General features: G+C 39.4%; 2 protein-coding genes across 17 annotated transcripts in view; one reads left to right on the top strand and one right to left on the bottom strand.

Annotated features, from left to right (window-relative positions):
- Positions 1–21910, top strand: part of MED12L (mediator complex subunit 12L) — a 333571-nt gene extending 311661 nt beyond the window's left edge. For 14 of the 15 annotated variants that reach the window (XM_060638970.3, XM_060638955.3, XM_060638964.3 and 11 more), the window contains 5 exons: positions 1044–1273; positions 3516–3672; positions 6774–6860; positions 18603–18684; positions 21293–21910. In XM_060638970.3, the coding sequence (XP_060494953.1) occupies positions 1044–1273; positions 3516–3672; positions 6774–6860; positions 18603–18684; positions 21293–21345 (609 nt within the window). In that variant the 3' untranslated portion in view covers positions 21346–21910. The remainder of the gene's footprint in view (positions 1–1043; positions 1274–3515; positions 3673–6773; positions 6861–18602; positions 18685–21292) is intronic. The other variant, XM_060638969.3, reaches the window with a different exon arrangement.
- A 3107-nt stretch (positions 21911–25017) lies between these two features.
- The window catches only part of IGSF10 (immunoglobulin superfamily member 10), a 75731-nt gene continuing 73639 nt past the window's right edge, over positions 25018–27109 (bottom strand). For both annotated transcript variants that reach the window (XM_060638951.3, XM_060638953.3), the window contains one exon: positions 25018–27068. In XM_060638951.3, the coding sequence (XP_060494934.3) occupies positions 25160–27068 (1909 nt within the window). In that variant the 3' untranslated portion in view covers positions 25018–25159. The remainder of the gene's footprint in view (positions 27069–27109) is intronic.

The raw sequence follows: 27109 nt of genomic DNA, 5'->3' as shown, positions 1-27109 counted from the left end.
TTACTTTGTCCCTTTCATAATTAGGAGCCCGGGGATGTTGGCAAGACAGCTCGTGGGGCTAACATGTCACACTATGCCCACAGATGAAAGGCAATCTGAGATTGGCTCTCAGATGTGCCGAGCCCCACAGCCAGATCCTTGCATCCTGTCAGCTGGAAGTTGATTAGTCATTACTGTGTCTTCCGAGTCAGAGCCGTGAAACTACCCTAGAATGTGGTTCTTTGAGGATTGAAGAGCAGGTTTCTTCTTAAATCAGCATTCCATTCTATGAATTGTAGTCACCCAGTAGAACCTTATTACATTTTTTATTTACATTAGGTGTTAAGATATAAACACTCATATAGTAATATTGAATAGAAAAATTAAATATTCAGAGTATTGGTAGAATGCTGAAAAAAGGGTGTAGCCCATCCAGGTCTAGAGGATATCGAATATTCCCCAGTTAAACCCTTACTCTCTGGTTAAGGTATTGGTTGGTCTGGAGTTTTTTGGGTTTTGTTTGTTTGTTTGTTTGTTTTGGTAACTGGTTAGTCACTACAGGCAAATTCATCAGCTCCCAAGGAGGTATAGTCCCGTATCAGGAAAGCGTACTCTATAATTTTAATGTACATTGGACACGGATAGCTTTTCTTTCTAATTTTGGAAATGAAATTAATTATGCTTGGGATCTGTTGAACATTGATGTCATCTGTGCACTTCAGGTTTGGATGCTTGCCTGATAATTTCTATAAAGAAATATATCCTTCTTTCCCTCAAAACAAGCAACTGATTGTAAAACTGATCTCTTAACCCAAATGAGGATTCATTTTTATTTTTAATTGAAATTTCTGGTGAATCATTATCCACCTACTTCATTCTATAGCTTTCTTGCTAGCCTCTTGCTTCCAGAGTAGTCCTCCTCATATGTTGAGTTATAAGAGCTTTAGAGAACAGTGGCTTTCAGGGAGCTCCTTCTGGGTTTGTTTTTGCCCCCTATGACTCAGTGATAGCAAAGGTGGTGCTTACTGAAACATTAATTTTACTCCTTGTGCCCACACCTCCAGACCATGCCCCAGGGCTATACGATGTATGGAACGCAGATGCCTTTGCAGCAGACCCCTCAGCAACAGGCTGGTGGCGTGGTCCTGTCTCCTAGCTATAACTCCAGGACCTATCCGGCCACACATTCCAACCCGGCGCTAATGGAAAGACTGAGACAGATGCAGCAGCAGCCCAGTGGCTATGTTCAGCAGCAGGCGTCACCGTACCTGCAGCCCTTGACCAGCTCTCAGAGGTGATACATGTAGAAATAATGATTTCAATAGTAGACACTCAAATTCTTGTCTTTGTTATGCATTGTCTAGGGCGTGGCGCTTTATAATTGTTTTTATGAGCTTGCATATTTGCATGTAATTTGCATTGTGTCATCTCATTTTTAGTAGCATCCAGACAGAGGATCAAAATCAGCAGTGCCCCATCTTGTTTATTTCATTCAAGGCCTCTGAGGTTTGACTCACATCTGCCATAGTATGGATGTAATAGTTTAGATAATGCTAATATGTTAGCTCCAGTGTTTCTGCTCTTTTAAACAGATGTTTGGCTAACAATATCTTACTATGAAAAAATTGGTGATGATTGTTAGCATTGCCTGACTGGGATACTTTGGAGCTGTAAAGTCTGTGATTGGAATACTTGTTGTGCATGGTGCCCGTAAGAGTTTTGTTATCTTGTCATCCCCTTTTCTGCTGCAGGTATGGTTGGCAAAACAGGATGGTGAAAGACTCTTTCTCCATTCTTGCTGTACTTGGATCCCATAGACATCATGCATGGTAGCCACCAGCCATGCATGGCTATTTAAGTTTAGACTAATCAAAGTTAAATGAAAAGTTTAATTTCTCCATCACACCTGTCACATTTGAAGTGTTCGGTGGCCACATGCCGCCAAGCAGAGCCAACTCTGAAAGTGTGTGACCTGTGCAGTCACATGGTGTGCTGTGCTATAGAAGGCCCCCAGGCTTAATTGAATGCTCTCCTGTCACGTTCTTGAAAATCCTACTTGTTTTTGATCAAGGAACCTTGTGTTTCTGTTTCACACTGAAACCCAGAAATTATGTAGCTGGTCCAGGAGGCCAGTCGCTATCTTATTGGACAGCACAGATGTAGAGCATTTCAGGCAGTGTGGAAAGTTCTGTCGGACAGCGTTCATCTGAAAGAATTTTCATGCAAAATTCTGCACTAATACTAGACAGCCGCTTAGCTTCCGTGTTTTAAAATCAGTGGCTGCACATCAACACCAAGTAGTTAGTGCTTAGAACATTGGCATGGTTGATGGTGGCACATTTGGGCAAATAAATAAATTTGGAAAAACATTCATTGTATTTATTATTTTTCTAGTAAGGGGCAGCGAAGTGTATTGCCTATGAACTTGAACTTCAGAGCGCAGCCATTCTGGGTTTAAATCCTACCTGTGCTATTTACTGTCTGAATAACTTTGGGAAATCACTTCATTAGCTCTCCATTTTCTCATTTTTAAAATGAGGATAATGAAATGGAAATCCTTCCATTGAGGTATCACCTCTCACCAGTGAGAATGACTAGTATGAAAAAGACAAGAAATGACAAGTGTTGGCAAGGATGTGGAGGAAAAGGGAAGTCTTGTGCCCTGTTGGTGGGAACGTGAATTGGTGCAGCTGCTATGGAAAACTGTATGAAGGTTCCTCAGAAAAAAAGAAAAAGAAAAACCATATGATGCAGTAATTTCATTTCTGGGTATTCCAAAGAAAATAGAAATATTAATTCAAAAAGATGTATGTACCTCTATGTTTATCGCAGCATCATTTCACAATAGCTAAGCTATGGAAACAATCTAAGTGACCATTAGTAGATGAATGGACAAAGAAAATGTGTGTATACAGAATGGAATATTACTCAGCCATAAAAAAGAATAAATTCTTGCCATTTGTGACAACAGGGTAGATCTAGAAAGTATAATTGCTAATTGAAGTCAGAGAAAGACAAATACCATAAGATTTCACTTATATGTGGAATCTAAAAAACAAAACAATGAATAAACAAACAAAATAGAAACAGACTAATAAATACAGAGAACAAATCAGTAGTTGCCAGAGGGAAAAGGCCAGAGGGATGGGCAAAATAAATGAAGGGTATTAAGAGGTACAGATTTCTAGTTATACGTTACAGGGACAAAAAGTACAGCATAGGGAATATAGTCAATAATATGGTAATAACTTTGGTGACAGATGGTAGCTATACTTATTCTGGTGAGCATTTCATAATGTATGGAATTGTTGAATATGTGGTACTAATATAAACGTCAACTATCTTTCAGTTAAAAGTTTTAAATAAATAAAATGGGGATAATAAAACTGACCTCAAAGGGCTGCTGTGGGGAGTAAATGAAATAATACATTTCAGATTCTCACCACTCTGACTTCTCCAGAGTAAATGCTCAATTAATGTTACTTATTGAAGCATTTGCCTAGGTGTGAGACCAAGTTGTGTTATTTTTTTACCAGACTAAATCATCAGTCGCTTCAGCAGAGCCCTCTGGTAGGTGGAGGAATCGATGCAGTGCTCACTCCCACGCATCCAAGCCTCCCCTCGGTGCCCCTGCCTCAGGACCCAATGAGAACCAGACAGCCGCAGGTTCGACAGCAGCAGAGACTCCTCCAGGTTTGCGGCTGGGAATGGGGGCAATGCGTGAGGGGCCCTCGGCCCTCTTAAGAAATAAGAGGCCCCGAGACTTGAATCGCCAAGTTCCAAGGAGCCCCGTGTAGTTGACACTAGGAGCTAAACCGGTGTGATGTAGTTACAACTCGGCAAGGATCTTCCTGTGTCAGTGCCTTTACCAGGTTATGGGCAGGAGGGTGCATTTTGCGGAATGTCATTCCCCTTTCACAAATGTTCACGAGAGGGTGACTGGCTGCCTTTATCCTAAAAGTGTGTGTCAGCTTCCCCACTCACTGTTTAACTACAGACTATGCAGATTGAAGGCAGATTTTCTTTTATGTGCTGGGGGCGGGGGGGGGGTGGTGGGAAACAAGTAAAATTGAGCTGTCCATAGCTTTCATCAGATTCCTAGAGGGGTCTATAATCCAAAAAAATATCTCTGACACTTTTGGTCTGATGAAGCTGTGAAGTTGGAGTTACATAGCTAGGATATTTCAGAGGGATATTTCATTCTGTCTCTGGTCGAATCCAGAGAGCTATCCTTCATTTATTTGATGTAAATATTTACGTACCTTAGATAAAGCGTTCCTCCCCTTGACACGTTCTTGTTTCTAACTTACTCATCTAGGAACTATAGGCTATTTATGTTTACCTGTTCCATTTGTCTTCATTATTAGCAAGTTTGTCCTAAGTTTTTGGATTGGATATCATCTGATGAGTCTCTGCGGTGGACTCTTATCAGTAATTCACCTTGAGATGCAACTGACATTTTGTGTGTTATTAAGAAAGAAAAAACACCACCAAAGACAGGGAATCTAGTAGAACTGGGATACCCAAAGCTATACTCTTGGAATGAGTTCAATAAACTTGTGCAGAAAGGGACCGTAAAGTAATGCACATGTCTCAACCTTGACACTGGTTGGAGGGAAAAAAACGTCTCCCCTGAGAATTTGAACCACAAGTTCAAGTGGGATTGAGGTCTGAATTCAGTGTGACCCAAAAAATTCTGATTGACAGTACTCCCAAGTGATAGGCAGAAGCTGACACGAATCCTCCCGAAAAATGGGTTTTATAATTCTAAAATATCATTAGTTATACAATGCCGTTAGTTGCATCCCAACTTTTACCCGTTCAAATGTGAAGAAAAAGTTGTATCACAAAATTGATAACAGTTGGTAATTGGTTTAGGGAGAGTGTGGCCTACAAATGGCAGCCTCACTTACTGTACAGTTGTTGCCTCCAACATGGTTCCTTATAAGGAAAGCTTTCATTTGATAATATTATTATGAACAGTCATAGTGATATTTTCTTATATAATTTTGTCTCAGGTTCTGAGGATATATTTTCAGAACTTTATAGGACGGATATTTATTTTTATATTTCCCTCGGCTTTAAATTTCTCACTTCCAAATCACTGAAGAAAGTTATTACATTATTTACTACTTCCTGTCTTACATTGCTTTTCAAGGCTGCAGATTTTCAAAGCCTTTCTTTACTAGTTAATATGTGCTTTTTTATCCCAATTAGCATAGTATGCCCTTCTGGTAATGTTTTCTTTACCACACATTCCCTGGAGATAAAAGGGATTTACTTTTGCATCAGGATTATACTTTGTTTGTGGTGACTGACTACTTCCGTAAAGGAACTAATTAATAATGATGAAGTTAAGTTGGTTTTTCTTGAAAGATTTCACAGTGGGCCAAATGGAGAATTGGCTTTATATTATAATCAGCATAGTCCTGGTCCCACTTGCATTGTTCCAGTTAGGAGCAACGCTACCCAGACCCCCTGGTAGGATTCCATATCAACCAATATTGGCACTTAGTGGGTAATACCATCTGGTAATAGCTATTTGTTACCTTGCCCTAAAGAAGACAAATAATTTGGAAGATAGTATGCACACCAAGTTGGAAATGCAGAAGATGAAAAGAAGTCCAGCAGTGTCATCATTAAGATGAATGCCTGGATGGAGGAAACTTTGAAAGTCACCAAGACAAACCACCTATTAATATTTTCCTCTCCTCTGTGTCCCACATAGTGGATGCCTAGTCTGTGTTTCTTCGTGACTTGGAAGTGTTTTCCAAGAGCCATTTATTTAAGCCAACTTGGTCACTGAGAGAATTTGTCTTTATGCTAGTATCTTATGCCAGAACATCTCACATAAACATCTTGCTTTAAATTTTTTTTTTTTCTTGGGCTCCTGGGTGGCTCAGTCAGTTAAAAGCATCTGTCTTTTGGGGTCAGGTCATGATCTTACAGTTCATAAGTTCCAGTTCCACATTGGGTGAGCTCTAGCCCCACTTCAGTGAGCATGAGCCCCGCTTTCTCTCTCTCCTTCCCTCCCTGCTCCTTGAAGGATTCTTTCTCTCCTTCTTTCTTTCTGCCCCTTGCTCACTTGAACCCTCTCTCTCAAAAAAAACTCTTTTTTCTTTTCTTTTTTCTTTTTAAGTGTATTTATTTATTTTGAGAGTGAGTGCAGGGGAGGGGCATAGAGAGAGGGAGAGAGAGTCCCAGTGCCAGGCTTCAACTTCTGAATTGTGAGATGACCGGAGCTGAAATCACTTAACCCACTGAGCCACCCAGGCCCTCCCCCACCAAAAAAATTTATAATCTTTAAGAATTACTCTTCTCCCCCCTCCTCTTCCTGTCTTCCTTTGTTTGAGAGGTCTACATTTTTCTTAAAACAAAAACAAAAACAAAACTACAAGAGTTTGTTCAGATGTCATAGGGACTAAAAAGGTAATTACTGAGTAGTCCTTGTCTAACCTGCTGGTATGAGATAGGATAAAGTATGTGCAAAGGCCGATGACCTGAAAGGCATCAAAACAGTAAGTATGCAGGATGTCCTTGGACAGCAGAGGGCAGTATATCTCTACCGAAGGAAGAGATCCTTGGGGTTGTATTGACCCAAGAAGGCTGCAGGGGAGAGCCAATTTAGGTCTTGACCTGGAAAAATGAACGACGTTTGTTAAGACAAAGACGCAGGAGGAAGGTGTGTATCATTTTTGTCGCAACAAGATAATTAGATAAAAGGTATATAGGGGGAGAGAAGAGATCGGAATATATTAACCCCTCTGTTGAAGTATAATCCTGTTTCGTTCCAGATGCAGCAGCCCCCCCAGCCCCAGCAGCCCCCGCAGCCCCAGAGTCAGACCCTTGGTCTCCAAGCAATGCAGCCCCAGCAGCCTTTGGTAAGGCCTAGTGTTGTGGAACCAAATATGTGGGGTTCTTCTTTAAAGGCAGGCTGCATTTTTCATGTCCCATAAAACTGTTAAGAATTGAAGTAGCCAGAATATACCCTAGAATTGTTCCCTAGAACTTTATCATTATAGTATGTTTGTTTTCCCAGAAAGGTATAAATAAATATTCTGGGTTCAGTAAGTCACACCATTTTTCCTTTGCAAATTTTTTCAGACTTTTCCATGGGCTAAAATATTTATGTTGAGACAGCAGTTTTTTTTCTAAACAGTATTAAGATGATAATTTAGTATATCTATTACAAGGTTATCTTGAGTTTTTACTTTAATTTCAAAAAAGACGGAGTGTACCTTCTGAAATATTATCTTTACTGATATAAAGAAACTCTGATTTCAGCCAGGTATTTTCTATAAGATTTTCATGTAATTCATAATCTCATAATTCACTTCTTTAGCTTTGTCAAATTATGAAATGTCCAATGCATAGCATTAGTGTTTTCTGAACTTCCATAATTACAACACCCTTTACTTTCACAAATGCCATATCCCTGCTTTATTACGTAAGCATTTTTTTTCTTTAAATTGCTTCTTTTTTTTTCAGTTTACGTAGATAAGTATGTTGTAAAAAGAAGAATTTTTATCACTACCATCAATGGTCACATCACTTGCTACATATTGGAAATATCTGTAAAAGTAAATGCTTGTTCTGAAGGTAACTGAGTAACATGAGTTGTGCAAGTACAATCTAAAATAAGCTGGCTTAGTGAACCCTTGGAAATCCTGGTGTAGACTCTTTTCAGGACAGGGTTACAAAGAGATGGTTGCTTTCACAACTTTTGTGGTAGAGAAAGATCAGTAGAGCTAGATGGTAAAGGACGGATAGTGTCCAAATAGAACTGATAAGGGAGCATTGGCAACTGGAAAAGGACATCTCAGATGCATTTTACAAGCCTCGGCCTTGGCCAGTTTGATCCCCATTTTTAAGGAAATTCTTCTTTATCATGAATCAGTTTTGTTCATTTTTTAGCTCCATTTACTTACTTATTTGTTTACTGTATAAGTGACATTTATTGCAATCCATCTTAAAAATCCTTTCTTAGGTAGAGGCAATATATATACATTCACAGCCTACATTCTTCATCATCAGAGTTGTATTAGCAGGGATCGGTTGACTGACTTACAAATGTTGTGGAAAGGACTCCTTGGCATAGGACACTGCTACCTCACCCTAACATCTAGCCCAAGAACAAGATAAAGTATTTTTAAGTAATTTCAAGCTAACAGAAGAATTAAAGGATAATACAAAGAATTACCATATATCCTCTTCCCAGATTCACTAATTATTAATATTTTGCCACATTTTCTGTATTCTTTCTATACACACGTACACATACACACACATGATCTGTACACATGAGTAAGTTGCAGGCTTGTGCTTCTTTACTCTGAGTACTTCATTGTGGTCTTTTAGGAACAAGATATTCTCTTACAAAAACTTGGTGCAGTTAGTGAAATCAGGTAATTTAACATCAATACAATGCTACGATCTATACATCTTTTGCAAATTGTGCCATTTGCACCGATAATATTCTTTACTCCAGTTTTTTTGTTTGTTTGTTTCGTTTTTGTTTTTTTTCCTGGTCTAGGATCATACTTTCATGTCTTTTTACTTTTTACTTTTTCATGTCTTTTTACTTTTTACTTTTTACTTTTTACTTTAATCTGGATCGATTCTGCAGCCCCCTTTTGTCTTTGCAGTTTCTGTTTTGTTTCCGTGACAGTGACATTTTGAGGTGCGTAGAATTTGTAGAGTGTAACTCAGGTTTTGATTTGTCTGATACTTTCTCATGATTAGATTCAGATCATGCACTTCTGGCAGGAGTATCACAGAGGTGGTGCTGTATCTTTCTCAGGTGTCACATTAGGATACACAGTACTGGTGCAATTACTTTAATCTTTGTGTTTAGGTGCTATGATAGATATCTCCACTACAAGGTAATTGATTTTTCTTCTGTAGTTAAAAATAATTTACGGGGATAGCTTGATACAGTCTCATTGTTCTTTTACTCACAGACCTTTATCCACTAATGTCAGCATTTGTTAAATTATCCTCACCTTGGTCAAATTTTACTGTGGTAGTCGAAAGTGGTGATTTGCTAATAACTCTTGTTTTTTCTGCATGTAGCTGTTTGTATTCTATTTAAGGAAGAGCTTTCTCTTCTTCCCTATATGTCTTTCTGTGTTTCTATAAGTTATATTTTGTTTTGTTTTTTTAATGGTTATTTATTTATTTTGAGAGAGAGCACCCACGAGTGAGTTGGGGAGGGACGGAGAGAGAATCCCAAGAAGGCCCTGCACTGTCAGCCCAGATCTTGACATAGGGCTCAATCTCACAACCCACAAGATCATGACCAGAGCTGAAACCAAGAGTTGGACACTCCACTGACTGAGCCACCCAAACACCCCTCCCTAAGTTGTGTTTTAAATATGAAGCCTAGGGGCTCCTGGGTGGCTCAGTCTGTTAAGCATCTGACTCTTGGTTTCAGCTCAGGTCATGATCTCGCAGTTCATGAATTTGAGCCCTTCATCGGGCTCTGCACTGACAGCGTGGAGCCTGCTTGGGATTCTCTGTCTCCCTCTCTTCTTTTGTCCTTCCCCCATTCTCTATCTTTCTCAAAAAAATAAACTTTATAAAATTGTTTAACTGTGAAGCCTAACATTTGATGCTTTGATTTTAAAATCTACAGCCACTGGGGAAAGTTTAACTTCTTGCCCCCTTCACCCAGTATTCCACAGTTACATAGGGCATCCATTAGATTACATTTGCCACTATAAAAATTCACTTTCTACCAGGTATCTTACTATATCAGGCAGTAAAAAAGCTTAAAGTAGCCCCACTCTTTTGTTTCTAAATACAACAAAACATTCCAGTGATATTTTGACAGAACACGAAGAAATAAATGATAACATCTGCAAATTATATCCTGTTGAGCATTTGGGATATTTGATGTTGACCTGGCAAATTTTTAACCTTTCTTTCTTTCTCATTTAAAACAAAGACTTCTTATGCCATAATGCCCATGTGAACAACAGAAGCTTCCGAAAAGAACTGGGGAAGTTAACTCTAATAGAAATTTTCAGAGATTTCATGCAAATTCATAAGTGAACACTTAATTGACAATTATAAGGAACCCATTAATTTAAGAATTATAACTTCTTTGGCTAGCCATTGCTAATAAGAAACTGATTGCATAGTACCTAGTATACCAGAGGAGCAAACATTAAGTGTAGAACTGCTTCAGTTACTTTTGAATATGTCACAGGAGGATAGTGCACCTTTTTACCTGCTTTTAACATTTAATTCCTATATGTAAATAAACATACATGACATAGTCACATATATGTGGCTCACAAATATAATAAATTTTTTATTAATATTAAAATTAAGATTTTAATAAAATCTGATATTAAGTCTACATATTTAAATGTATTAATATTTAAACTATGTACTTTTTCCACATATTTAAAATCCATATATTGAATCACACAGATACACAACTGTCATCCTAAGACTGTTTTACTTGTCAGAAATGTTGACTTTAATTTGTGGTCACGTGTCCTTATAAAATAGTTCATAATTTTGAAAAACTTGAGTTGGATGGACACCTGCAACTAAGCAGATAACAACATCTTTATTACCCTTTCTTTTTGGCCTTTCATCCCCCTCTTATTAAACACTATTTTAGTTGGTTTATAATGTAGCATGTAGGAAATATGTAAAATTAAATGCATAAAATGTTTTTATTCTTAGAGAATTGTGTTATATAAACACAGATGGATATTGATATCAAGTGCCTGAAATGTAATGATTATTTTGGGTAGGGTAAAAAAAAAAAAATTTGATTCTATCACAAAGTTAAATTTATAGGGCTGGTTGGAAATTGTCTTTAAACTTCCTAATTATAATTTAAAGCAGAGGATCAGCTTTTACAGAGTTGAGAAGAGACTCTATCCCCATGTTCCAGTAGAAATAAAGCATATCTAATACAAGGGAATTTAATATCTTTTCTACTCATCTAGAAGTCTCATAAATATTTAATATATTTATTATGTGTAAAGAATACATATCACATTTATTCAGTTTCAACCTCTAAGGAGACAGTATTGAAGTTTTTCATGTAGTGGATTATATTTCACTCACTAGCTGAAAATAAATACATCCTAAGGATTGAGCAGAGTAGTCAAAACGTGGCCCATGATATTTCCCCACTGTGTTCTAGTAAAGTAATTCCAGAGAAACAAAAAACAGTCTTCATGGATAGTGTAATTCACAGCAAGCTTTTTCAGCCTTTTTCTTTCTTTCTTTTCTTTTCTTTCTTTCTTTCTTTCTTTCTTTCTTTCTTTCTTTCTTTCTTTCTTTTCTTTCTTTCTTTTCTTTCTTTTCTTTCTTTTCTTTCTTTTCTTTCTACCTGAAGTCTTCTTTAAAAGTTCTCTTGGAAGCACAGGGTCTTATGTTTAGAGCACTATATTCTAATCTAGACAGCAATTATTTGTACATATGCAGAACTATTGTATATGTCATAAGTCAGGATAGGCTAGGAAATTTTGAATACCACTTAGAGTGACAGATTTCAGGATTAGAAGTTTTAAAGGGATGTCAACGAACTTAGAGTTTTACATTGTTGTAATTAGTTCTTTTTTTCAGTGTACTTTCATTTGGCTTCCATATATATACTTTTAAGTTTATTAACATAGTCTGCATGTTTGTAATTTTATATTGCTGTGAAGTCAGCTATATTCTTCTGCTATTATTTGCTTAACACCCCACTTAACTGCCGAACACTGATATTGTTTCCAATTTCCAAAATAATGCTGCTAGGGGTGTTTTGATATATATTTTTTTTTCTTTTTGGTTTTCTTATAATGAAGGAAAGTAGAAGCATAGGAAGAAAGTTACCTCTAATTACATATCTTCAGAACAGCAGTAGCACAAAGCCTTAACAGTATTAAGAAAAAAAGTTGTATTTCTTAAAATTTTATATTGTTTCTTTGCTGGAGACTGAGCAGTAAGCTGGCTGTTGACGAGAAGCCAGCTCTGACTCATTCAGAGTTCTGATTCATGCAGTCACAGGGGAGAAGTGGTACCGGTAGCCCAGCCACCATCCTCTCAATGACTTGTCCTACTGCTATCTGGTGACATTCACGGGTCCGTTCAGCTAGTGCTTAGTCGTTGTGGACAGAAGAGGCCGGCTCTGGGCCAGAGGTCATAAGCGCAGTAAGGAAGTACGTAGCATGCTCCCTGCCCCCAGACAGCTTAGAATCCCAGGAAGCCGTTGAGCAATGGCACTGTATGGCAGAAGCAGAAGTACTGGTGGAGCTGTGTTTGTTGGCTAGGGCTCGTGAAACAAAGCACCACACACTGGGGGGCTTAACCAACAGAAGTGTGTTACCTCCTAGTTCCGGAGGCTGGGAGTCCAAGATCAGGGTGTCCGCAGAGGTGGTTCCTTCTGTGGGCCATGAGGGAGAAATCCGCTCCAGGAGTCTCCCCCTGGCTTTTGGTGGTTTGCTGATGGTCTTTGGCATTCCTTGGTCATCGAAACAGACATGATCTCTACCTTCGTCCTCTCATGACGCTCTCACTGTGTGCGTTTATGTCCAAATTTCCCTTCTTTATAAGGACACCAGTCACATTGGATCAGGTCCTATCCTAATGATCTCATTTTAGCTTGATTACCCTCTACAAAGACCCCATCTCCAAGTAAGGTCCTGAGGGTTACGGTGCCAGCAAAGCTTTCAAGACAGCGTAATTCAGCCCATCACAGAGGTCAGGAAGAGGATGAGAAGCTTGGGAAGCCTTGATGGGCAGGAGGTTGAGTGCGGCAGACCTAGGAAGGCCGTAGGAGTTTTTGACTGCTCTCTGACTACCCCCTGGTTGACAGCAGCTGCTGGGACGTGTGGCACAGTGATTGTTAACACCCACATAGGCAAGTTGGTCACTGCTATAAAAAGTGACCCTAGGAGTCAAAACTGACTTAGAACAGAAATTGGTACTTTTTCAAAAAGCATCATTTGGAAACAGCTTTTCTGTGAAAAGAGGAAGTGTTAGAAAGGCCTGTGCTTACGGATTAAATGCGGTGTCAGCTTAGTATCCATGCCTGTATTGTAACCCGCTTGCTCAAGTCTTTGGCTGACTTGTGTTTGCTGAGGGAAGAGCACCTGGAAAGAAAGGCTGAGCACCCTCGCTGGAAGATTATATTTGGCCTCTCTGGTTTTGACCTAAATTATCGTTCTTGACTTGAAAAATAGCTTCAGTAAGCTTTTGAGTCATGACGATTAAATTAACTCTTGATGGACTATGTTAACAGGCTGTGATCTTTTCTTTAAAACTGCTTTTAGCTTTTAAGAAAGTGAACTTTGCATCATCCTGCCGTGTCATTTCTTTTCATCTTAAACTCAGAGTGTCCTAGTTGGGTGGCCTGGAAAACATGCTAATACAAAGCTTTAAAAAATTGGCTTTATTTAAACTGATTGATCTTTGTGTCAGTATCGAATTGAATATAATGCCTTATGAAAATTTGATAATGGCAGCAGTACTTAACTGCATTATTTTGTAGCCAAACATCATGTGTGAAATTGTCATACAGTCTTCAAAAAATTCATATGCTCCATTCAGAGACATTGAGCCAGATGCCTCTAGAATTTTAAATTAGCCAGATACTATTTTCCTTTTCAAATGGAAAAAAGTAGGTCAGAGAAATTTATTGAGCTATGTTACCTTCCTCTGCATGAATTTTTTTTTCGTGTTGTGTTTTTTTTTTTTTTTTCCTTTTTGAAGGGAAAGGAGGAGTAGTTTCCAGATGAAGGATAGGGAAGACATGTGAGAGATTTCTGGTAATAGGACAGATATATATATATATATTTTTTTCCCCACTAAAAACTATATACAGATTTTTAAAAAATGGCTGCATGCAAGTTAGTAGCTAAACTGCAAATAAGTCCCATGCCTGGTAGTCTGAAATCTGTTGCTGCTGGTCCTTTCTGAATGTGCCACCTTGCAAATGGCAATATGGGAGCACATGTACTTCTGGCCAGGCACTCAGTGGAGGGGCCCTCATGGTGCCGTGGGCACTGGTGCTGGAACTGGTACTGATGAAAGGTTGTGTTCCATTCATCAGAGTACCCTAAAACTGGACTCTCTCAGTTGGCCGTGCAGGTTTCAAGTAAATGTTGCCTTGGTGCAAATGTTGCCTTGTCTTTTGCTCACTGATAGTGTGGTCACAGGTTTTAGGACGTAGCTCTCAGGAGTCAGGAACCGTGTTTTACTCTCTTTGGTGTTCCTAGGACCCAAAAATGTGCCTGGATTTGGTTAACTGTTGTTGACTTGTTTGTTGAATGCCGTAGCAATGAAGGAAAAAAAAGCCCCACCTACTTATTACCCGTTCAGAAGATACGGTGTCTAAACCAGCTGTGGGGGGGTAGAAAGGCCCAGCACTCTTTCTTCAGCCCTGCTGCTCCTTACGACCAGTCGGTGTCTGCTGCTGCAAAGACACGCCCAAAGAAGCCAGCTTTTCTGACACAAAAATGATTCAATGATAATTATTTAAGTGGAAATTGCTACTTAGATATGTACTGTGCCTTAGTAATGATTGAGCAGGAATATTAAACACTCTTGAATAAGCATGTGTTGTCAAAATAGGGATTTAGGGATTAGTCAGAATACATCATAATAAAATGGTAAAATTTTTTTTTTTTGAGTTCATCAGAGAATGTGTTTAGTGGAGAGTAGTTATGTCCTGTTGGTTAGTTGGCTATACCTGACCGACATTGTTGAGCTCTGTGCTTTGTCTTGTGGTTGCAGCAAGAGCACGCTGCCCCCAAGAAGAGCAAAATCCAGAAAACTAGGGAGAGAAGCGACTGTCACATGACACCACATATGATAATAAAGGCATCTCCACAGTACTAGGGATACATGAGCAGTGATTCGCTCTTCAAATTCCCAAGGGAGTAGGTGAGCACTTGAGCTGATCTTTGAAGGACAAGCAGATTTTTAGGAGCACATAGGGTAGGATGAAGGGGGAAAGAAGGGTTTCTAGAGGAGGGATTAACATCTGCAGAGGCACAGAGGTGAACAAAACCATGATCATCACCTGTACGGATAGGGTCTAGAAAAATCTTTCCTCTTTATTTATCAGATTTAAGCAGGAAAGGATTTAAACGTACACAGACTGTGATTTTTAGAACCCCTAGGAAACCTCAACTGATCCACGTTGATGTGTGTCCTAAAAAGTTCCAGTTCCTACTTCAGGGATGGTTCTGAAATCTAGCCAAGCATCAGACCACTTAGGGGAACGATTTGCAAATGCAAATATCTAGCACTTTTGCCCCAGAAACTCTAATTCAGGAAGAAAGGGGAAGAGCCTACTAGGGTGACTCTTCAAATTTCCCGATGGCTTGACATTCTTCAGCCAGTTTTTTGCAGAAGGTCGGTGAATTGATTTGAAACACTCACCAGTTAGGTTTCTGTGGGAACCGGTGGCACTTTCTCTTTCCCTGGTGGAAAGTGCTCCAGGGCCCAGGGAAATTGTAAGTCTTGCCTGCTGACATTCACAAACAGATGAAAGCAAATTAAAATTAGTATCAGAGGGGTGCCTGGGTGGCTCAGTCGGTTAAGCGGCTGTTTGTTGACTTGTTTGTTGAATGCCATAGCAATGAAGGAAAGATCAGGTCATGATCTCACGGTCTGTGAGTTCGAGCCCCACGTCAGGCTCTGTGCTGACAGCTCAGAGCCTGGAGCCTGTTTCAGATTCTGTGTCTCCCTCTCTCTGACCCTCCCCTGTTGATGCTCTGTCTCTCCCTGTCTCAAAAATAAATAAACGTTAAAAAATAAAATTAAAAAAAAATTAGTATCAGAGTGGCCTTGAGAGAAGTATGTAGGAAAACACTACAACTGAAGGCACTTTGGATTGGAGACCTGTCCCACCACTTCCTTCTGGGGGCCTGAGGAAGCTGGTCTCAAAGTTTTTGGCCTTGGAACCCCTTCTCATTCAAAAATGACTGTGGACCCAAAGAGCTTTTATGTGTCTGTTAATATTTGTTGTATTAGAAATTAAAATAGAAATATTACTAACATTTGGTAATATATTCTAAAATTCTCATTACATATTAACCAGAAATAACACTTTTATGAATAATGAATGAATAATAAAAATATGAGTATTTTTCAAAATATAAAGTGAGTAGAATGACATTGTTTACATTTTTGAATTCTATTTAAATGTCTGGATAAATGGAAAACATACTGTTTGTTGCAATATCACACATTATATAGCTTCTGGAAAACTGCATTATACACTCCTGAGACAAAGAGAGCAAAAACAAATAATGCCTTAGTATTATTATGAAAATGGATTTGACTTTGCAGGTACCCCCAATAGTCATGGGGTTCCCTGGAGAATAATTATCTCTTCAGGCCACCCAGCAGAACACCTGTTATCTTCCTATACGTGTGCATGTGTACTCACACACCCATGCACACTGCACACAGGCTTCCTAAGTATTAGTTCCTGCCTAGGCTCCTCAAAATAAAGATTCTGAGAAGATGGACTACCATGGTTCATTCTAGGAATTACTCTATTTGGAGTAGATTTTATTATTTTTTTTAAAACGTTTTTTAACGTTTATTCATTTTTAAGAGACAGAGAGCATGAACAGGGAAGGGGCAGAGAGAGGGAGACACCGAATCTGAAACAGGCTCCAGGCTCTAAGCTGTCAGCACAGAGCCCGACGCGGGTCTTGATCTCACGAACTGCGAGATCCTGACCTGAGCTGAAGTCAGACGTTCAACCTACTCAGCCACCCAGGTGCCCGATTTTATTATTTTTTTAAGTGTTTGTTTATTTTTGAGAGAGGGAGAGCATGAGCAGGATAGGGGCAGGGAGAGAGGAGGACAGAGGATCCAAAGCGGGCTCCACGCTGATGTCAGTAAGCCCGTTGTGGGGCTCACACTCACAAACCATGAGATCGTGACCTGAGCCAAAGTCAGAGGCTCAACTGACTGAGCCACCCGGGGGGTCCTGGAACAGACTTTAAATGAACATGAAAGAAGACAGCTAAGCATCTTTTGAATGAATAAATGTTAAATATTTATGTACTATGTACCTCAATATGTTAGTTAATCAAAGAAGAAGTTAAGATTAGACACCTTTGCAGCCCACCATTTAGAATCTGTGATTATTTCCAAGTAAATTAATATTTGGAAGCTAGTATTCCCAATTAAAGATAGCACTGGATCGTGGTTAAAATAACAAGTTCTGAATCCAGAAAGCTTTGTCTGAATCCCTGCCCCAATTCTGACAGGAAACATGGGTGAGTGGCTGAACACCTTGGAGCCTCAATTTCCTCATCTCTAAATGAGAATAGTAGCAGTAAAGGTTCACAGTCCTTTATATTCATTTCTAAAATTCAAACTTTTGAAATTTTATTTTTAAAGTTTATGTATTTTATGAGAATGTTTGCTTATGAGTTGGGGGAGGGGCAGAGAGAGAGGGAGGGAGAGAATCCCAAGCAGGCTCCATGCTGTCAGTGCAGAGCCCGATGTATGGCTTAAACTGACGAACCATGAGATCATGACCTGAGCCAAAATCAAGAGTGGGGCACTTAACCAAATGAGCCACCCAGACGCCTGATATTTTACTTTGAAATGGAAACGGATATTTTATTTATGACTCATGGAACAGCAAAAACTGACCTGAACCCATTTGGTTGTAAATGCTGACCTAACCAGACAGGATCTCTTTTCATTTATCCTGCCTGATAGGACTAGTTGTGTGTTTTGCTGCGGATATTGAGTGATTTATGTAGTACTGTCCTGGGCCTTGCTTAGTCTGTCTATTACGGATGTGTCATAGTAAATCATAAATGCAAGGACTTTGGATAAGTGATTGAGGATAGGTAGTACCTCATTAGGCTTAAATGGGCTAATGTATACCTACGATGTCTAGAATATTTCTCAGTACATAGTAGCATATTAGGTTTTGTTAAATACGGTAATATTTCCAAATAAACCTAGAAACCACTGAATAGAATAGTAACCACTTTTTAGTTTACTAACATTTCCACAGGAATGAAAGGTGGAGTTTTGTTTTATTTTTCCCTCTCGTTTTGGGCAATAGAAAAAAATTGGCAAGGTGCTGTTTTTCCCACTTTGTATCAAGGAAAATAGTAACACTGCCTGCCCTTCATCCTGCATCCCATGGGAGGACATAGTCCCCAGTGAATCCTGGATGGAGGGCACTGCTGTCTCACCAGATCCTTGTCTCTATCTGTGCAAGGCAAGGCCTGTGGTGCTTGAACAAATCCTCCAGCCTGGGAACTTTCATGTTGCCAATGAAAATGGTTTATAATATCATAATAGTAACTGGCCAACTGGTGAAGGGTAAGATAACAAGGACATTTGACCTCTTGGGCCACCCCTGGGCCACTCCTTCATCAAGCCTCTTCAAATAAATGCTTGGTAACCAGCTGGAGAGTGGGATCTTGAATGGATTGGCACTTGAGATGTTCTCCAGGTGTACATCAGGGTGTAGATGAAAAGTAGTATATGCCCACTGGACATGGCACTTTGATCTTCAAAGCGTGAAAGGTATGTTACAGATTGGCCCCGGGAGTGAGTCTCTGTTCTCATCTGTGACAGGTGCCACAGGCTGATTTCTCTCCTATCTTCTGTTGCAATTACAGTTTCCCAGGCAAGGCTTGCAGCAGACCCAGCAGCAGCAACAGACGGCCGCCCTGGTGCGGCAGCTCCAGAAGCAGCTTTCTAGTAAGTACCCCTGCATCACAGAACAGATGGCTCCCTGGAGATTAAAAACAAGCAGGCAAAACACAAGTTGGTGGCTCTGCAAAATCTGCACTGTCTTCCTTCGGTACCGTTTTCATTTTCATTTTAGTCCAGGCTGGTTGTTGTTTTGTTGGGGTTCCATCTGGTTCAAATGCTTCCCCCCTGCCCTGGAAAAGCCCCGATCTTTTTTCGAGTTCAGAGATGTTTTCTCTTGCTTCCATCTGAACCCAGAAATGCTTCTTTGCATTTGGGAAACCCGTGCAGAACTGCAGGTACCCTTTTTTATCAAGCCGGAAGGTTCGGAGAAGAACTTGGCTGATGCCCTCAAGTGTGCTGATGAAGGAGGTGCTGTGGCCCCCCAAAGTCTGACCTGGAGGAGCGCCAGCACTGAGACTGTGACTCTTCTTGCCACTGCACCATCCTGTCCTTCCTGATAACAGGGCAGAGAAATCCCTGCCTGCCTTGCTGGTGTGAATTTTGTTTGTTTAATTGTGCTGCCTCTCTACAGCAGTTCCAACAACTCATTTCACCACACCTCACCTAGATGTCGGCAGTGTGCGCCCATGAATTGAATCACCCATGTGTTGCCATCACAGGATGGGAAATATTTTTAGAAATGGGAGCCAGACCCCTGTGATGCAAAGAATATTGGCCCAGAAGTTAAGTCTAAATTCCGGGGCCAGCTCTGTCGGGACTGGCAGTTTGTTCTGGGTCTCAGTTTGTGTCCTTTTCAAGACAGATTAGAGACCAGCTAGTCCTAAAGGCAGCTGTGTGACTCCGGGAGGATATTGTCAGGAGGAGGGTCAGTTTGTGACTGAGGAGCAACTTGGTTTTCGTCTTAACTTTCTGCCTGGCTGCTGTCCGTGTTGATTTCCTGGTGGAGGGAGTACCCCTTTTATATACCTTGCTTTTTTTCCCTTTAAAAATATTTGCCTTTTTTAGCCTCATTTAATTTGTTAAATCGTTTAAATCCATCTTCTTTTCCAACTACTGTGTCATAGGTGTGGTTTATTAAACAAATGTGAGGTTAAAATTTTATTGTTTTATTCGAGAGTTCCTACTTTCACTTGGCTAAAGAGAGAGTAAAATTTTAGCACAGAGACAACATGCTTATATTTTAGGGTTTTTTTTCCTTCTCTTTAGAAATAAGTACCTATGGTTTTTATGCAGTATCACCTATTTTGGGAGCATATCTACCTCTATTTCCTGTTTCCCAGAACTCATGAAATGCAGGTCTCATTTTCGTTTTAACCCATCATTTACGGAACACTTGTTTTGGCCCCAGGCGTTGTGACTTCACATATATTAATTCACTTAATTCCTTAGAAACCACCCTGTGAGTTTAGGTATTACTATCCCTATATTCTAGAGGAGGGAGTTGGACTCATTGGCCCAAGTTACTCAGCTAAAAGTAAGGGGCAGAACTGGGACTTGAATTCAGATGGTCTCCTTCCAGAGCCTACCTCTTAACCACAACACACTCTGCTCCCTCATATTAGCAGTTATGCCAGCCTCCTTGGTTGAATAATGGCCACTTTGGAATAATGGCCACTTTGCTGACACATCATTCAACTCTACACTGTACAACTCCAGATGGCTCCTTTTGATCCTCACTCGTGAATGGTGCCTTTGGATTTGAATAGTCCCACCAGAGTTATGGAAGCAGTAGCTGTTTCTCCCCTTCCCTTCCCTTCCCTTCCTTCTTTTTCTTTTCCTTTCCTTTCCTTTCTTTTCTTTTCTTTTCTTTTCTTTTCTTTTCTTTTCTTTTCTTTTCCTTTCTTTTTCCTTTCCTTTTCTTTTCTTTCATTTAATTTGGGAGAGAAGGAGGTTGAAGGGGCAGAGAAGGGGTGGTGGGGGGGGGTTGGAGAGGAAATCCCAAGCAGACTCAGCACCATCAGTGCAGAGCCTGATGCAGGGCTCAAACTCACAAACAAGGAGATCAAGATCTGGGCTGAAATCAAAAGTCGTATGCTTAACTGACCGAGCCACCCAGGCACCCCAGCAGTAGCTGTTTCTAAGTCTCTGTAGGAGACTTTGTCCCTGCTATTCTTTACTTTTTCTATGTGTGTGTGTGTGTGCATGCATACATGTACACATATGCATAGGCACAGACTTGAGTCGACACACACAACCACTCTCACACATGTATACACTCTTGTACACTTCTCTTTTATGTATCTTACGGTGATTTGCAGAAGATTTTCCCATTTCACACCACTTTTCTCTCACTATAATGTCAGTGTTAAAGTTTTGGGAACTTTCAACATTTTACAATACTTAGAGTCCTTCCATATGTTAGTACTGAGTTGTTTCTTAGTTCAGAGACAGAGACTTTAGATGGGCCAGCTAGTGTCCCAAGGCTTTGTGCTGGCAGGCGGAGGACTCTGATGTAGAGCAGATGTCTGTGTGGAATGAATTCAGTTGCCATATTTAGACCTTACCGTTCAGGTCTCTGGGCTAGCGTGCACTCCCTGGCCAGTCTGTTCCCCTGTTCTTGAAGCTGGTACTGAGAACAGTGACAGGAGGGTAGCATCTGTCGGTGGTATAATTTTGCATCCGCAATTTTATTTGAATTTATTTTTCTCATTAGGTAACCAGCCACAGCAAGGAGTGACTCCCTATGGGCATCCATCACACTTCTGAATCTGGAAGAGGACAAGACCTAAAGTTTTATGTTTGCACTGAAAAATAGAAAATCAAATTTAATGCATCAGTCATCTTTAGAAATGTCCCTATGTTCTTTTCTTTCTTTGAAGTTTTTCTATATTTTGTGCTACATTTCATGTAGAGGCATTTAAACAAAGAGAAAAGGAGGAGGTGTGGTTTGGGTTTTTTTTGTTACTTTCAACTTTAAAGTAGGTATAAAAATGTGGATCCTGCAGGCCTATTCAAGGAAGAGCTTGGTAGCAGATCTTTTGAAATTGGTGCTTTTTTTTTTTTTTTGAATCTCCTAGAATGAATTATGGTGGATTTAAAATATTCATGTATTCATTAATGATGAAGGGTTTTTTTGTAGTTTGTTTTGTTTTGTTTTTTCCCCAAACTGCTGGACCAAACTACTGATTTGAAAGGCATGTCCAATCTTGACAGGAGAGTAATCCATTTATTCTACATTCACCTGTGATGGTGAAATGGACATCTATTTGCATTGCTCTAATTTGAAATGTTTGTAATTTCATAAGCACTTTATAAACTTCGTTCTTATTTATGTAGGATTTTTCTTTGCTTTTGTTGTGGTCAAAAGGTGCTGAAACAGATTGTTGCTTAGTACTTAAATTTCTTAGATCAAGAACTTAAACCCAGGCTTCTGTGAGAGCCACCCTAAGATCTGTGGAAGCCTGTTAGAAGTAGCTGTACTCGAGTTTGTTTTCAGTTACAAGATCATTGACCAGAGTCTTTGTGAAGGTACAACATGTAAAATTCTAAAGGCCCGAACAAGCCACAGTGGAATTGTTCCCATTATTTATTGCCAGATTTGGCAAAAAGGACACTTGGTTCTCCTGAACCTTATGCCATCTTGAGAACAGTCTTGCCGCTGGCCTGAGATTCCACAGCGCTCAAACTTGATGTGGTTTCCAGAGAATCTGGCCCCCAAGTCCAGAAGGCTCTGGTTTTCATAAAGGTGTATTTGCTGTTTATTTTGTATGGTAAGTATTTGCTATTTTGAATTTAACTATTAATGTTGGTGTCAGTCTTGGTTGTGTATTGCATATACTGTATTTATAAATTGGTGCAAAAAGCACAAGTAAATTATACATCAAATTTATTATAAAGAAATAGTAACTATTTTAACTTTGTTCAAGTATGTGGTAATTTGCTCCTATTAGAGTAAAAAATACAGTAAATTATTATCAGTTTGTGTAACTTAAGAGTATTCCATATAATATTTTTTTAGATTTAGATGCATAAAATTTTGAATGTGAAAATTGCAGGGCATTTTAAAACATGTGGGGGATATTTTCCCATGTTTTGTGTTAATTCATTTTCCTTTGCCATATGATTTTACATGTAATGTAGTTGAGCATACTGTGAATAGACTTGTCTATAATGAGCAAACCACGTAGAACTACTTTTTTAAAACGTAGCTAGAACAACTTTAGAGCGTTTCTTTTGCAGATCATTATATAAATAATTTATATCTTCCTAGGTGAGTTACTCATTGCAAAGTTTGACTCATGCAAACGACCTCAAATACATGTCCGCTTACTTTGCTGTGGCAGCACCCATGTGAACTGCTTTGTACACTGTGAAATAATTCACTCCAGCCTGCTCATTTCATGTTTACTCTGGGCTGGAAAAGACTTTGCCAAAACATTAAAGACCATTCTTTTCACTAAATTAACATATTCTATCTGCTTTCGGAAGACAGATCTTTACATTTCAACTGGTTTTGTATATCAGGTTTTGGGGGTTTTGTGGTTTTTTTTTTTTTCCTCTTGAGAATCATACTTAGATTTCATGAAGTTATTTTTCTTCAAAGTAATATATCCATATAATAATTGCCTTGGCAAAACAACCGAAATGTGAATGTTGTGCCTAGTGAGTGAGTCATGTTCCGTCCTGATTTTCTTTTCAAGAATTATTGGTATTTAAAATGCCAATTTTCAGTTTGAACCATATATTTTTATAGTTCAGTATCGCAAACAGCAGTAATATTGTTTCAAGAATGAGTGTTATAATTGCATAGCATTTGTATGCACTTTATGGTTTGCATAAGTTAGTGAAATTAATTTATTAATAATCATTTTGCACATGAAAGCTGTGGGGTATACCTTTTTTCTTGTTGCGTCCTTTTCTTTTCAGGTGACAAAGCTAAGTTATGGTGTAATTCAGATTCTATAGAAGGTTGAGGAAAAACCTGGTTTACCCCTGTGCATTATAAAGAGAGCAACTGGAATTTTTAATCTAGTCTTAGCATATTTCCTTCCACTTAATCCTATATCCTAAGGGGTTTCTGTTTTTTTTTAGCAAATGCATTAATTTGCATTAAAATCACAAGGGAAAGCCGTATCCTTTGCCAGAACCTGGTGGTTTTGCTTTGTAAGATAGGAAATTATCTTAGGATAAGATGGAGGACCCTCCCCCCGCCCGCCCCCCCCCCCAGGCCTTGTAAAAATAAGACTTTGAAATTGGCCATAAGAATCCCTTAAATATACCTGTTTACACCATACTCTCATTCCTAATAGCTTACATTTGTCGTTTTATTTACTCCTCTTGACCCCGAAGTAGAGGAGGTCATGGGGAGAATGAGTATGTTTGACCTCCTGTGGCCACAGGGTACCAACATCAGAGCTAGTAGCAATCAGGCCCCCTCTTATATGGGGCCAGCTGAAAGTTGGTGTGATGAAAACACAATCAGCAGGGGCTAACATAGTTCTTGGTTTTGTGTGCTGAGGTATCTGAGCAAGACCTATGGCATATCCTTTTTTTCCCCACTTAAAATAAATTACGCTGGAAAATCCCAGCCTCTAGAATTAAAAAAAGATGAATCATGTTCCCCCAAATCAATTCACATTGAATTACAAAAAAGCAACATTCAATGTAGGTTTGATCAAATTTTAAGTACAATGAAACTTCATTATATGTATTTATGTCTTAGATCGAGATTTTTCCATTTTCCTTTCCCCTAAAGGATTATCACTTAATGAAATAACTTGCTCCTTAAAGCAATGGTTCCTCCTCAGAATATTTTCCTTATAAAGAGTTCCAAACCAAGGATGCCTGAGTTAGATTTTGAAGTGATAAAGAAGTTTTGTTGTATTTTTGAAGGCTTTTTAATTAGTTTATCTCAGTAAAGAGGTAATCAACCCCTTTTCACATTTTATGAAGTGTGGGTGTTAAGTTGCTTTTTACTTGTGGAAACGTTAGGCTGCCTTTATTTTAAATGCAGTTATTAAAACATTTTTGTATTCCCCATCAATGAAAAATTTCAGTGTACACAATAATCATAATAAAAACAGTGCTTATTTTCTCTAGGTTTTACTAAAATATTTCTAAACCAGCCACAAAACATCCACACATCAAAATGATAAATTTACATCAAGACTGCAAATTTAATCTTTTCCATTGTCTCTTCTTAGTGCCATGCTTGTAACATTGATAGAAGGTGGACACTAGGCAGCTGGTAGTAAGAGAAAAAGTCCATTCTTGAATGAAGAATTCAGATACGTTAGCCATTTGTTATTTTATGGTGGACAGTTTTACCTTAATGTTCATTGTTATTTGTTGGCAAAATAAAAGTGCCTTAAGTTAAAAGTTTGTTTGGAGATCAATTAACAAAATCACTATCCGTCATACTGCATTTATTTACAAGTCTTTTTTTTTTTGCATGTCCATTATGAATTTAATATTGTAAATGTACTCAAATTCATTTACATGCCTATGGCTGCCTTTGATTAAACTTCTTCCAAAAAATAAACTCTGTCCAGGTGTTGACTCTGTTCAATTTTATTTCATTTCAGATTACCTGAATATAAGTTGTTGCATAATCACTACCCAGTGGATTCCTTGCTGTGCATTTGTATATCCCAGAATCTGAGGTTTGGGGATTCTGAATGATGAGGGTACCTCGGGGGTGAAAAGGCTCAATTCCACGAGTCCTCCCTTTATTTGCCATTGAGAGCAAGGAGTGGTCAGGCATCTCCCATGTGATTTCTGGCTTGGGGACTCCCAGGGCCACACAGAGGAGCTGAAGGGCAGCTCCTGTCCTTGTGAGAATGCTCCTGGGTGGGCGATTTGTAATTCGGGGTGGGTAGGCTACAACCATTACCGGAACAGTAATCAGGGCGTGGCCAACACTATTTTGAGCCTTACAAATATAGTTTCCTCTGTCGTAAGCTGTTGCGTCTTTGATGACTAAGGTGCCATTTTCATGCAGTATGAATTTTCCATTAATTTGAGGCCCATCTATTATATAACCGCTTGGTGTAGTCCACTTGATATTTGGCTTAGGGCTTCCATCAGACACACAGTGCAGGGACAGAGAGTTTCCACTGAAACAGTAAACTGTTCCCAGTGCATAAGTAAGAATGACTGGCTTCTGGCCAATTTCTAATACAATTAATTTTTCAATATAGCCAACTTGATTTCTTGCTGCACACCGATATTTTCCTGCATCATCTCGAGTTGTTTTAGAAATGATAAAAGAGCCATTGCTTGCTATCAGATACTGAGAAATTCGAGGTTCATTGGGAAATCTTGTGCCATTTGGTAAAATCCAGATTATTTCAGGTGGTGGGTTACCATCCACAGAGCAATTCAATGCTGTGGACTTGCCAAGCTGGGCAACTATTTTTTCATTATATGGATTTCTGAATGTTGGTCTTCTTAGCATTTCTAATACTTCTAACTGTACCACCAGCATGCTCTCTCCTCCTTCATTCCGAGCCACACAGATAAAATCTGCTGAATCTGAAAGCCTCACATTCCTAATTTCCAAGGTTCCGTTTTTATGGACTGTGATTCTGCTTCCATAGTATGGGGCTGTGAGGAAAATATTGTCCGGCATGATCCACATGATCTGAGGCAATGGTGTTCCTTCGGCTCTGCAGTCAAAGTGTTTTTTGGAATGCCTCACAGCTGTGGCTTTAATAACTGTTTTGTTTGTATACAGACCATTGATTAATGGAGGTTTGGAGACGACATCCAGTTTGTACATTTTGGTGTCATCCCCACTGGGATTTCGGGCCACACACACATACTCTCCAGAATCGAGTAGCTTCACTTTGTTGATGGACAGAGACGCGTTGGCATGAAATGTGTATCGGTCCTTAGAGAATGAAATCATATCATGGGAAGGCAGCAACCAAAATACTTTTGGTTTGGGTTCACCAACGACCTCACAGTCAAGGACCGCCGTGTCTCCAGCCTTGATTCGCATGTTAGTCTTGTAACCCTGCCTGATCCGTGGGGCAGCTGTTATGACCGTTAGGTGGACCTTCATTTCATCCTTCCCTAGAGTGTTCTGGGCATAGCAAGTATAATCTCCTTCCTCTGCTATCCCAACTTTGTTGAAGTATAAGGTTCCATTGTCAAAAAGGGTATACCTCTTGGTCCTGAGGCCACTGTCATCGGCTTGCATTGCATTGTTTATCATCGTTCCATCAGGCAAACTCCAAGATATCTCAGGCACTGGTGAGCCAGAAGCCTCACAATCAACTTGGAAATCTTTCCCATGAAATACCTGCTTTTTAAAATGTTGCTTGTGATAAATTTTAGCGGGTTTCAGTCGTAGGCTCACATGCATCAGTATCAGATCATCTCCCATTTTGTTTCTGGCCACACACAAGTAGTCACCGCCATCTTTTTCTGTTATTGAGCCAATAAACAAGGATCCATTTGGATAGACATGGATGCGGCTGCCCATTCTAAGGAGAGAAGACACATTTTGAGTGTGCAGCTATTAGCA

The sequence above is a fragment of the Panthera onca genome, chromosome C2 (assembly GCF_046562875.1).
Source record: "Panthera onca isolate mPanOnc1 chromosome C2, mPanOnc1 haplotype 2, whole genome shotgun sequence".
In the NCBI taxonomy this organism is placed as follows: domain Eukaryota; kingdom Metazoa; phylum Chordata; class Mammalia; order Carnivora; family Felidae; genus Panthera; species Panthera onca.
Note: the sequence above shows the minus strand (reverse complement) of the source record. Positions and strands in the feature narration are given on the sequence as shown.